The 13,265-nt window shown below is 36.0% G+C and overlaps 1 protein-coding gene across 6 annotated transcripts in view; it reads right to left on the bottom strand.

Annotated features, from left to right (window-relative positions):
* LOC122531077 overlaps nt 1-13,265 on the bottom strand; it is a 69,142-nt gene that overhangs the window by 3,035 nt on the left and 52,842 nt on the right. For 3 of the 6 annotated variants that reach the window (XM_043658658.1, XM_043658654.1, XM_043658655.1), the window contains exons 12-18: nt 3,378-3,532; nt 2,824-3,011; nt 2,689-2,718; nt 2,262-2,364; nt 1,986-2,147; nt 422-654; nt 146-357 (exon numbers count right to left, since the gene is read on the bottom strand). In XM_043658658.1, the coding sequence (XP_043514593.1) occupies nt 146-357; nt 422-654; nt 1,986-2,147; nt 2,262-2,364; nt 2,689-2,718; nt 2,824-3,011; nt 3,378-3,532 (1,083 nt within the window). The remainder of the gene's footprint in view (nt 1-145; nt 358-421; nt 655-1,985; nt 2,148-2,261; nt 2,365-2,688; nt 2,719-2,823; nt 3,012-3,377; nt 3,533-13,265) is intronic. The other 3 variants (XM_043658659.1, XM_043658656.1, XM_043658660.1) reach the window with 3 other exon arrangements.

Here is a 13,265-nt window from a genome sequence, read left to right as displayed (position 1 = left end):
CCTCAAAAAAAAAAAAAGATAGTGATCACCGAATTATCATTCTAACTATCGCATTGTACTGGCTAGAAACCAGCCGTTTTCAAGACATTCTTACAAGATTATCATTAGAATGATATGTTACTAAGTTTTACTTTGATTTATGTACCTGTGCCAAGATTAAATCGAACGCCGCCCAAGAATTCGTTACTAGCGATACGATCGTGGTCCCAGACTGTCAATTCCAGCCCACGTTCCGCTAATTCTTGCAGACTCACGTCCTTATAAATGAAAGTATGGCCCCACACCGGTGAACCGCCAGATCTGCGAACCACTCCAGTCTTTTGCTTCCCAGAACGCCCTTTGTCAGGTAGTAAATAACTGAAAGTGTTTGACAATCAGTACATAGGTCTCTTCCGTTACACGATTTACTGTAGAGATGTACCTTTTGCAGAACGGATCGCACGTTCCCGAATTCTTCGCCCTGGTTTGCAAATTTCTAGCTTCCTTCACAAGTACGTGCAACGAGCCGCGACTCCAGTTCTTCTTCGACTTGGAAGCACCACGATCCACTCCTACTTCTCGGTCTCGTTCCTGTTGCGTAGGATCCGGTGGCACGAACTTCAGACCAACGATCACCTCGCCCTTGTATGCAACAGGATCGTCGAACGGCTCTGTCTGCAAAATTTGCCATCACGATGAGAACTGAATACGCAATAACCTATTAGAAGAGACAGTCTTGGCGTTTAAGATCGTTCAAATTAAACATCAAGTAATTTTGGAAAGGAACACTGATATGCTTTGAATAGATTTTTAGTACTTCAGGTAGTCTCATATTTTGAATATCATTTTTATTAACTCGCTACACAAGCAATTAAATTTAAAAAAAAAAAAAAGAAACAAAATCATACGCAATGGCAATGCTAATTATATGACTGTGAAATGGTAAAATTTGGAAGTTTCTAGCAATGATTCTAATTCTTGCACATGCAGTCGCATCGCAAAGTAGTGCAGTGAGAGGTTCGTTTGCAAGTATATCGCGTATTTTCCTGTAGAAATGCTTTCTTCATTCATGCTCTTCTTCATTGGTCAATGAATCGTGCAATATTGCTCTCTCGCGAAGTGTATAGCTTTATTAACGTAAATAAAAACAAATAAAAGACGTTTTACGCACGGAGGATAATTAAGTCCGTACGAAGACTTACTTTCTTCGGTCGGTTCTCGCCGCGCTTTTATATCTAGAACGATCTGTATTGTGTTTAAAATTAGTGAGAAAGAGGTAGAATGCGATTCGTAAAATTTTACCGGCTGATAAGTTTTAGTTTCATTGGAGAATCGAAAGCCGCAAGAGCAGCTTTAAAACAAAACTATGAAATTGAAATTAACTTCACTCGTGAATTATTTTTTGAAAAAACTTTTAAGTATTTTGAATATTTAAAATTTATTATTTAATATTATTTAATAATTTAAATTTATTATTTAATATTATTCAACGTTACATGTACAATTTAAATATTTGACTTAAAAGCTATTTGTATAATACAGCAAGCACTTTGTATTAATCCAAAATGTTTTTACATTTTTTTTAAAAGCCAAAATTAGGTATACAGATATAAATGAGTCAAGTTTTCATAATATGTTTGCTCGCGAAAGTTATCAACAAACAGTTTAATTATTTTGAGAGAAGTTTAAAATATTTACTATCGATAAATTTTGCACTCGTCTAGAAGAAACATGTATCCAAGTCAATAATTTTTTAAATCCACAATGCTCGGCAATTCAAATAAAACGATGACACATCTGTGCAAGAAATTAGTACCTCTCATCCTGAGATGTAGCATTCAGCAAATTTGCTATTTTGTTCGTTCCACTCTGAACTTTTCTTTCCAGTCTAAGCATAATTCATTGACAAACTGATTTCTCGCTACTCGCTTTGTACCTCCTTGCATCAATAACGAAACATCTCTCCTGTTTATGCGTTTATGCTAGACAAGTAATCGTAGACTTACTCGTTCCTGAAGCGGGTACCACTTCGGTGTCGGATCGTCGAAGATTTTGTTCTCCAATGGCATTCGAACCTCGCCGAGGAAATCGTTGCGTCCAAACATGTCTGAATGCCAAACCGTGAGCCACAGTGTTCTGGTCTCTAGGCCGCTCAGACTCATGTGGAACTGAAATGTCGTGGTGTGGCGAACCATCCAAGCTCTAACTCTCATGCAGGAGCAAAGGGAAAGGGACGAATGCTGTTTCGATGCTCAATACTGATCGCGAATGAAAATGCTTACCTTCAACGTCTCGTTGAACTCGGGGTTCAGCGTGTGTTTCTTCACCTTCGTTTTTCGTTTGCCGCTCTTCGACTTGTCCGGCAGTAAGTACACTTTCACGTATCTGTTGGGACGTTGAATTCGCATCAGTTTAGAATGAAAACAAAAACAAATAATTACACGAGAAATTTGTATAATTGCCTTCGTTATCCCCCCTTTGCCCCTCGTTTTAACAATTTAATTAAGTATCACTGTTCCCTCTGAATTTTGAAAAAATGGTACAAGTATTTTAAATATTAGAAATATTGACTCCACGTACTGCTTTCGCTAAAATATTTCTTTACAACGATACTTTGTTATCAAGAGGAATGAAATTGAGAAAAAAATATTGCAATCATCGGTCACGGTGTACTATTCTACGTTTGTAGAAGGAAAGAAATGTACTAACGTGTCGCTAGCTCCTACAAATTGGCAATAACTATTCAGGTAAGCAAGAAAACAATTAGTACGTTAGAAGACACGCGTGATCGGTAGCGTGATTCTGATAAATCATTCTCGGCACGGTGAGTCATGCGTTACTTACGGATCGGATCGTTTGCGTTTTACGTCAACCGGCGCTAAATTTTTGCACTTGGTTACGTGAACCTCGAACGCCAGGTGCTTGTAGTCGTATTGCAACGCGAATTCGACTTCTCCAGTGACGACGACCGAGCGACAGCACCGTCCTTCGCCGGCACCGCTATAAACCGACGCCATTGAATCTGAACGTGCCTGAAAAACAATTCACGATTAACAATTCATATTTGTACCGCAATTGTACAATTGTAATTTGTAACGAACGAACGAATTCAGAAAGAAATCCTGTAACAATAAACTGCAAGCTAACCAAAATCTTTTATCTTTTCTCAGAAAAATTTTCTGATCGATCACAATAAATCGATCATAATCGACTCTGTGAAATCTGAAGAAATTTGCATTTTAAACATTTTGGAAATCTTTTAAGGAACAATTCGAATACATTAAAAACAATTTAAACGACGAATTCTGCTCTTGAAATATTTCGAGTCCAGTTCAGTTTTCGACGTTACCGCAGCAGGTTGTCACAGATTTACCGAACGTATCGTTTCTGATACTTACTCCAAGACTCGACAAAGATGCACGCGTGGCAAGATGTCCAGAATGTAGCCCGGAATCCATGTCATCTACGTCGATCACTGTGTGACTAGAGCCTGTTCGTGATCCTGCGCCAATGATCGGAGTACTGCAAGCTTCTGACAAGCTACTTCCGTCATCTGTAACATAAATGATACAATTAGACGGATGAATAATATAACTGACCGATAAATCAAACGGTTTTCACCTTTGCAGCGAAATTTCTTTTTTCTTTTTTATTTTCTCTTTCACACGATATATTTGAACAATGTTTCGAGCTTCCATATAGTTGGCAGAGAGCAAATAAATTAGATTACTCCCAGTATTGGAATGACACTGTATTCCTGAGCATGAAAACAAGTAACTTTCAATTGGCTTCAATTACAATGACGATTTAATCATTTACCTATACTCTGTACTCATATACAAATATCATAAATAAATATATATTTGTATTCATTACAAATGTACGTACGATACTTAAATCCATAAAATAATCCCTTCTTGAGATTCAGATTGTTTGATTTGACAAGATCGACATAATCGAATTTATTACATTAAAAAAAAAAGAACCAAGAACATTGGTTTACAATAGGACGAAACTCGGATGTCATCCAAAGACGAATTCCTTATCCAGGATTACCTTGTTGTAACCATGCTGAAAAACAATCATGGAACAAAATATGGAACACCTCCAAGAAAACAAAAACTCATGATATAATCCAAGATTTCTATCAAACAATACCTACTCACAACATGAAAAGAAAAGACAGAATAGTCATGACAAGGCATAGAACAGGACACTGCAAACTCGCACATGAGTATCTATTTAAAAAAAAAAACAGAACCGCCAATGTGTATCTAATGCAACCGAATTTTATCAACCAATCATCTTCTATTTGAATGCAGCAAACACCACGCTCGAAAATACAAAATAACTTCACCGGCAGCCCTGACGTCGCAGAAACACATAGGAAATGTCCTGAACTATCTAAAAGAAACTGACATCTACCATAAGATATAATCGTCTTGAAAAGAAGGAAACAGTACCTAGCTAATGACCAGAAGGTAGATTTAATCATAAAATAAAAAAGAAGAAATAGGACGAAACTGACTTATTCCATCCTGGGAACTGTTATCGCAGCTCCTCTGCTGGCTGGTTCTCCGCACTCGACACTTCGGGAACAACTCGGAATGCAAAGGCGAGCTCTTCTGTTCGTCCGATTTTTTGATCACGTGCCTCGGGAATACGTCCGACAGAGAATATTCACCGTCGCTCTCGCTGCAATCGTTCCTCCTGCTCGTTCTGGATAGCATCGGCAAGCTGTTCACCACGCGTTTAATACCGAACAGTGAGGCACTCGACGCGCAAATTCTGTCCTCGGAACTCGCTGCGCTGATCGTCGACGCGCTTTTCCCCGGATCTCTCGATCCCACGCAACTGCAATCGGGCATCAACGAACAATCGGCATCGACGTTCGCCGGGATCTCGTTCCTCGTCAACGAGTCGTTCGACGACATTCGTTTCATCTCCAGTTGCTCGTCATTCGTCAAGATTCTCTCGTTCGACGATTCCTCCGGCGTGCGACGTTCGCTCCTCGGGTAGCAAGGGACAACGGTGCAACAGTCGAAGAACAAACTCGAGGTGACGCGTCGCGTGATTTCTCGAAGCGACCGCGATCGATCAGCCGCGTTGAAAGCGGCGTACCCGGTGCTCTTCGTCATTTTCACTCGCGATCCACAGATCCTTCGAGTGCTCGTTCGCTCGTACTTCTCTCTTGCAACACTTTCCTCCGGCTCTGAGGGAGGGAAGAAAAAGGGGCCGGAAGTTCGTTCGTTTCACTTCGATAACCGCCGACAGTGGAGATTCTTTCTCTCCCCGCCGCCTCTTTCTATCCTCTGGTTGAATCGCAACGAATCGCAGAACAACGCCAAGAGAACGAATATCAGTGTGCGTCGGGATCGTTTTCGGTGTTGAACTTCGAAACGGTTAAACGCCACTCGTGCTCGTGCTCGTGCTCGTTCTCGTTCATTCTGGTTCAACGGTTACGTGCGCGTAACAATTCCGCGCAATTACCCCGAGCGATTTCGCGAACAACCCCTTTTGGCAATTTACGCGAAACGTTTCGCCGCGTAACCGTAGAGGCGAAACGCTCCCGATACCGGCGAGCTCGTTTCTGATAGTGTAACGAGGGGAAACGAGCACCGCTGATAAAACTGATTTTTTTTTTTTTTCACTTCCTGCTTTCCGGCCTGGATACGAGTGGGCGGGCTTTCACGTTCAAGGTTCCACGGCCCCACGGAATAACGATAAGCGACGATATTTTAATTATATTTTTCAGCGTTTCCTTCTGCTGGAAAGTCGCTGGTTTCGGATTCTAACGCCTTTAAATTTCCATTTTTCGATGCCAGAACCATCGAAGATTGGAATATGAAGCTTGTAAAGTATGCGAAACTTAAATCAGAACGCAAGAAACGAGAACCGATAAGGAACGTGAACTTTTATTCACGTGTTTCATGGAAAATTATTTAAATTTCTACAAATGTATCTAAAAATATTGTAAGTTTATAAAATTTCATTTTTTCAATATCAGAACTATCAAAAACTGGAATATGAAGCTTGCAAAAGCTTGCAAAACTTACAAAATCTTGAATCAGAGTGCAAGAAACAAGAACCGATAAGGAACGTGAACTTTTATTCATGTGTTTCATGGAAAATTATTTAAATTCCTAAAAATATTGTAAGTTTATAAAATTTCATTTTTTCAATATCAGAACTATCGAAAACTGAAATATGAAGCTTGCAAAAGCTTGCAAAACTTACAAAATGTTGAATCAGAGTGCAAGAAACAAGAACCGATAAGGAACGTGAACTTTTATTCATGTGTTTCATGGAAAATTATTTAAATTCCTAAAAATATTGTAAGTTTATAAAATTTCATTTTTTCAATATCAGAACTATCGAAAACTGAAATATGAAGCTTGCAAAAGCTTGCAAAATCTACAAAATGTTAAATCAGAGTGCAAGAAACAAGAAACGATAAAGAACGTGAATTTTTATTCATGTGTTTCATAGAAAATTATTCAAATCTCTAAAAATAAATCATTGTAAGTCTATAAAATTTGTTTGAAAAATTACGAATATCATTTTGAATACCATTGGTGTTGAAATGCAAGAAATAGGAGGAAGTTCGTAACACAACAAAGAACTTTTACGAAAAATCATTCGGATTTAAAAATATATTATTGTAGGTTTGTAAGGCTTGTCTGAAAAATTAAAAATCGATGATTTGCATTATTCAGGTATTTAACTACAATCCAAACTACAATAGCGATGAACTTGGACATAGCAAGTGCTGTATTATTTATCTTTTTGTAGGATAATCGTGTTAACATTCATGTATTTGTGGGAAATTTACAAATTCATAAATATATCTCTCTCAGGGTCCACCTATAGTCAGTACAATCATTTATAGGATTATAACAAACTTTCGTATCACAGTCGCATTTCAGGTGCAATTTCCATGAGCAACTGCAAGAAATGTGTGTCAAGGTGAGTGTTGGCAAGTGAGTGAAAAAAAAAAAATGCCTCTCGTAAATACCTATGCATTTTACACTTTAGTACATTAATGTCCATCTATTTATCTTTTAAGTGTCTCTTCTATAACTCTCGAAATTCGCATTTAAGCTTCTCGAGAAATAAAATGAAATCTGCCCATTGTTACGTATCAACGAAACAAATAAACTGCTCGACAATAAATATTAACAGCTGTTTCCTGACAAATTAACGTCGACATTTCGTTTCGAAAGCGAAGCGTGCACGTTCCGATCGAAAACACGTTAGAATTCAGTTAGAGAGCGAGTCTGATTTTCAACAACCGAAAAATCGTCAATCTCCTACGCGATTTTCACATCGCGAATAATTTTTATACGCGAGAAAGGAGCGCGAAGGCTCCGGTCTGCGTCGCTCGAAGTTTCACGTCGAGTTGTCCTCTTTTTCGCGTGTACACCGCTAAAGCGTGTAACCAAAGTACAGTCAGCGGAATCGATACACCGTTTCCAGTTCCACGAGTTGCTCGGAGAGGTACATATCTGGAAAAGGTAACTCGTGTTATCCGAGTGAACCTACGACACCTGCACAACGATGCGTGAGCATACACCCACGCGATCGGCAAATATCGTTCCCGATACGCGTTCCACGCAACACGAGAACAAGTATTACGCGCGATACGCGCGCGTGCGTAGCTCGGCGAAAGCTAGAGTTCTGCATAATGAACACTGGAATGTCATTTTCAATATGTAATCCATACGAGTTTCCAGGAAGCTTTACATTGATTATTGTGAATTTACGAATTTCGGAATTCGTTGCTATCACTCGTTTCGTGGAATTGACAATTGCGAACAGGTGGCTGTTATAAAATGGCAACAATGAGCCAAGAGACTGACCTATAAATTTTATAAAATTATAGGATCCAGATGGGAAAAAACGAAGGGAAAATGTTAGGTGAGTTTTTTGGAATTTCCTCTTGTAGCCTATTAAAGAAATAGAATATATTGAGACCTATCGAGGACATCAGAAATTATTTCTTGAAATTTTATAAAATTATAGGATCTAGATGAAAAAAACGAAGGGAAAATGTTAGGTGAGTTTTTTGGAATTTCCTCTCGTAGTCTATTAAAGAAATAGAATATATTGAGATTGACCTATCGAGGACATCAGAAATTATTTCCTGAAATTTTATAAAATTATATGATCTAGATGAAAAAAACGAAGGGAAAGTGTTAGGTGAGTTTTTTGGAATTTCTTCTCGTAGTCTATTTAAGAAATAGAATATACTGAGATTGACCTATCGAGAACATCAGAAATTATTTCCTGAAATTTTATAAAATTATACGATCTAGATAAAAAAAATGACGAGAAAATGTTAGGTGAGTTTTTGCAATTTTCTCTCGTAGTCTATTTAAGAAATAGAATATATTGAGATTGACCTATCGAGGACACCAGAAATTATTTCTTAATTTCTTGAAATTTTGTAAAATTATAGGATCAAGATGAGAAAAACGACAAGAAAATGTTAGATGAGTTTTTTGGAAAAAATATTTAACCTCTTGCGCTGGAATGACGTGCCACGCACGTCGAGAATTTTTTGTTCCAAAATTGTAATATTTTCTCAGTTTCCAGTATATTTAAGTAAAACAAAACAAATAATAAATTTATTATGTCTCATTAATTTCTATCCAGTGATATCATACCGACGAGTTCAAAAAGAAAGCGACAAATTATTCTATACGGTTCGGTCACTCGTTATGGTCCGCAATCAGTTGCCAGCGCAAGTAGTTAAGAAATAGAATATAACGAGTCAATCCTTTGACAGTGCGATAAAATAAAAGAATGATCTGTAAATTCAAACTACGAATCTCTCTTTTACAATTTTACAAAATAATCGAACAATTCACCAATGTTCGTAAAATTTACTCGTAAAATTCAGCGTGGAACGTTTGTTCCTCGAATAAAAAACATTGGTCCATTTCAAATTACCACCGGAGTATTAATTTTTCGATATTCCTTCGGTTTTCCACGATCTTTAACTACAATCTTCTCGCGTTAATAAGGCATGACGTTATTAAATCCCCGTGGTTTGTCACACTTTCTTTACTCCGTGGTTAGCAATCTAGATTAATTGCAAAGAAGTACATCGCGTTAAACGTACGTTTACGAGGCTCATCGTAATAAACGAGCGGCCTGATCGTGCTCAAATTAATATCAAGAATATGGATATTGTAAAACACGATAACGTCATTTCTTTTCTTCTTCTTTTTAAGCTTCAATCTAGACACTAAATCATATCCTACTTAATAAATTCTCGGCCAATTTGTCGATTTTAATCGCACATTAATTTCTTTACAAAAAGCATCTTGAAAATATATACAAATGTTGCTCGATATGTTTACAGAATTTAGAGAATTATTTTAGTTAGACTTTACAAGCTTGATGTTCTTACACAAGTTGATGTTAGAATATTTCAAAATCAATCAAAATGAAATCGGGGATATTTTCTTGAAAGAGACTGACGAGTCGGAATGCTGTTGAAGTTGAAAGAACAATCGTTACGGTGTTACGCGAATGCGAATGAATTACAAACGGCAGTGAAGTTGGAGACAGTTTTTTCACGAGTAACAGTACCTTGCTGGAGGAAGTATTGAAAGGTCATGAATAGATTGCGGATGTTTATGCAATTTTACATTTCTACGAAGAAATAGTCATAAAGGTAGAACTATGGAGGAAAATTGTTAACACTAGAATAGGCTGACCTTTAAATACTTACATTTACATACAAATTATTTAAATGATAATAATTAACAAATAATTATTTAAATGAATAATAGTTGAAATAAATATATTTATATAAATATGTTATTAGTAGTATTTCTGTACGAATAACTACGGATAGTTATAAAAAAAAAGGAAATCTTGTTCCAACGTTAAATATTGTAAAGAGTATTATTTTTTTAAACATCCTATATATTTTTGCACGTTACGTGCTTCTATGCCTTTTTTGTAACTCCAAGTTTCTCATAAATGCATAAAAATCCGCTTTTATGCTAATTGATTTATGTAAATTGATCTCTACGATCGATGCAAACCTGTCGACGATTAAGAATCTGTCCAACGCCACAATTCCAGTGTTCTGAATATTTCTCACACTAGACTATTGTTAATATCAAACACCGCGAGTTGAATATCAAACACCAGTATCAAATATAAAGATATGAGTGTGATGTTTAACTGATATTTGACTCTGTATGTAAAGTGGGTCATTAGATAAGCGAAAATTCACTCCTTGTTATTTTTGTTGAAAGAAATTTTATATATACTTGACACTAGAGATATCAATAAATATACCAGAATGTTCTCGAAGTGAGATCAAGATCGAGAACATCGGAAGAATTAAATTTGCTTAAGAAGCGTCAATTGGATAGACGACAGTAGAAGTTAATGCAAATACTTTTACACTAAGTCGAAACAAGACAATTTGCTCATCAGTTATCGACATTTAAAAAAAAAAAGAAAAAAAAACAACCAAAGATCGTAGATATTTTCTACGTGTTTATGACAAACGTAGAAAACGTAGATTAAATTAAATTACATAGATTAAACACAGATTGAATTAACAAACGTGCATAGATTAAATTAAATTACACAGATTAAACTAACTAAGATCAAATTAACAAAAAGTACATAGATCAAATTACATTCAATAATACAGTTAAAATTATATGCAATCTCCAAGTCAGCCGTGATTTTCAAATTGGCAACTCTTCTATGTCTTTCAAACGCGACATTGAATTGTTCGACATTGAATCTTTGCGAGACGTATTCGCGACAGCGATCGAGGAAGTAGCTGAAAAAAGTATCCGATCAAACTCGGTTATTCTGTAACGTGTCGGGAAATATTCTGCGTTCGATCACAATAACGTTAAATTACAGTGCAATTCATATGTGTACGTAGCGTGGAAACGTTCTGTCACGTAACGCGTGCACGTTCGGATATAACCGAGGAAAAAGCCGTGGAAAAAAGATTGGGTTCTTCGGCTCGTCAGTCGAGTACCGTTTTCTCGATCACGCAAAAAGGTGACACGCATTCAGAAAGTCGTCGGTAACCGACATACCAATTCTGTGTATGTGTGTGTGTGTGTGTGTATGTCCATCGAGCTTTCCAACTAACGTTGCAGAAAACGCACATGCTTCGCCGCAGTTGACGATAACTTTACGCGCTCGAGTTCAATAGCGAGCTGATTATCCTTCGTGACGTCGAAATACTATACCTCGAGAAAAATTTGTCTCAATGCAGGTACACGAGGCTATTTAAAAAAAAAAAAAAAAAAAAAAACACTGAAATCTCGAGGTGTTGGCAAATTGAATTGAAATTACTGATTCTCTCGGAACATTCTTTCTGCGTGTAATAAATTTTAATAAATGTAACCATAAGTAAATTTCTTTCCTCAATTACACAACGACGTGTGGGTTAAGTCGAAAATTACAAGAAATGAATTTATAGTAAGCATTATACTTTATACTTCATTTGCCGACTTCAACCTGCCTATGTTTTGTTTTGTTTCTTTCATAAAAAATAAGGATCAATTTTTACATTGCGAGTGAATAATGATAATTTTTGGTTTACTATTGAAAGAAATGTAATTTTTCTTTTCATTGTAAGTTATACTACCATAATTACCATTTTTTTTTTTTTTTTGTAAAAACATTACATCAGTGTTTTTCATTTGCGTCAAAGTATTGCACAAAATAATACAAAATATTGCATATAGTAGTTAATATAAAATATAATATAATATAAAATATTACATAAAAGTATAAATATAATGTAATATAAAATATCACATAAAAGTGTAAAATATAATGTAATATAAAATATTACATAAAAGTGTGAAATATAATGTAATATAAAATATTACATAAAAGTCCAATTTTCATAATATTAAGAGAAAAGATATGTATATGTGTTCATATGCTGACATATGTTCATATATTGACATACAAACGTTCATATGTTCATATGATCCCAATACAAAACATTGATAGAATAATATATCTCATTTTCAAAAATATTCTGAACCTAATTTTTTTTACATATTTTCATATATTAATATAATTAAAATTTAATATATTATAATATATTAATATAATTAAAATTTTTTATATATTATACAATATATTACATTATATTAATATTATATATTATATTAATTATATTCATTATTAAATTTAATATTATATATTATATCATATCATATATGAATAGTAAGGATTATTGCATTAGTCATCGAAAAAGAATCCATCCCGAGAAAGAGTTAAACCGCCAATATTCGATTAACGCAAATTTCAAATCGCTAATTTTCATCGGTACAAATTTTGTTTAATAATTAAACGAAGCTAATTTTTATTTTCTCGTACATGAGCATATTTCAGATAAAGACGATGGTATTTCATACCTCGAAGATTCTAAACGTTTTTCCAGTACTCTCGAATACTTGCGTCGGTATACAACAAGGTTGTGCTTCTCGAGTTTTTCTCTCGGTTCTTCGCGCGTACTCGTAAACGGAGAACATGTTCGAAGCGGTACGTGCGTGAAACATACGGTGCGTTGCTGGAACGCGGGGAATCGAGACCGGCATACCGAGCTAGAACGATCGTAAGGTTCCTTAGAATGTCGCGACTCTGGTCACGGTGAACCGTAATGCAGATACTAGGCTCGAAGTTTAGTAGCCGTCTAGAATTACTCGAGGTTACGACTGTCTTTCTCGCTTGGTTCTCTGTCTTTTAACACCTCGCCGCGATTTGAAATTCAAATTTCTGGCGAATTACCACGTGAGCTTCTTTTTGGTTTTCCACTTGTGAGTTTGTAAAGTCAACTCGAACAAGCTTTTGCTTGAGAATGCGAGGAATATGAAGAAAATCTCGTATTTAATTTTAATCGTATGTTTGTCGAAAGTGAAATGAAACAGATGAGAGAGAATATTATTGAAACGGAAAATCGACTGAACACATGCTAAAATTAACGCTGAAAAATATTGAGTATACAGAATACAAATGTGTGTAAATAAAACGATCTGCTACGATCTTGCGACGAGGACTTGATTAAATACAGCCCAGATGGTCAGTTTTATCACTTCGATACCATTAAATCTTACTTCTAAGGAAGTACAGATCCAAGTTCACGAAAGAGAAAGCACGATCAAAACTGCGAAGACAAGGGTTGCATAATTCACGAAGAAACGGCCCCCGGACACGGGTCAAATGCGCGCCACGTTCTTCCAACTTATCCCACGATATCGTAATTTTATGTAACTATT

The sequence above is a fragment of the Frieseomelitta varia genome, unplaced genomic scaffold, assembly GCF_011392965.1.
Source record: "Frieseomelitta varia isolate USP_RPSP 00005682 unplaced genomic scaffold, Fvar_1.2 scaffold_372, whole genome shotgun sequence".
NCBI lineage: Eukaryota > Metazoa > Arthropoda > Insecta > Hymenoptera > Apidae > Frieseomelitta > Frieseomelitta varia.
Note: the sequence above shows the minus strand (reverse complement) of the source record. Positions and strands in the feature narration are given on the sequence as shown.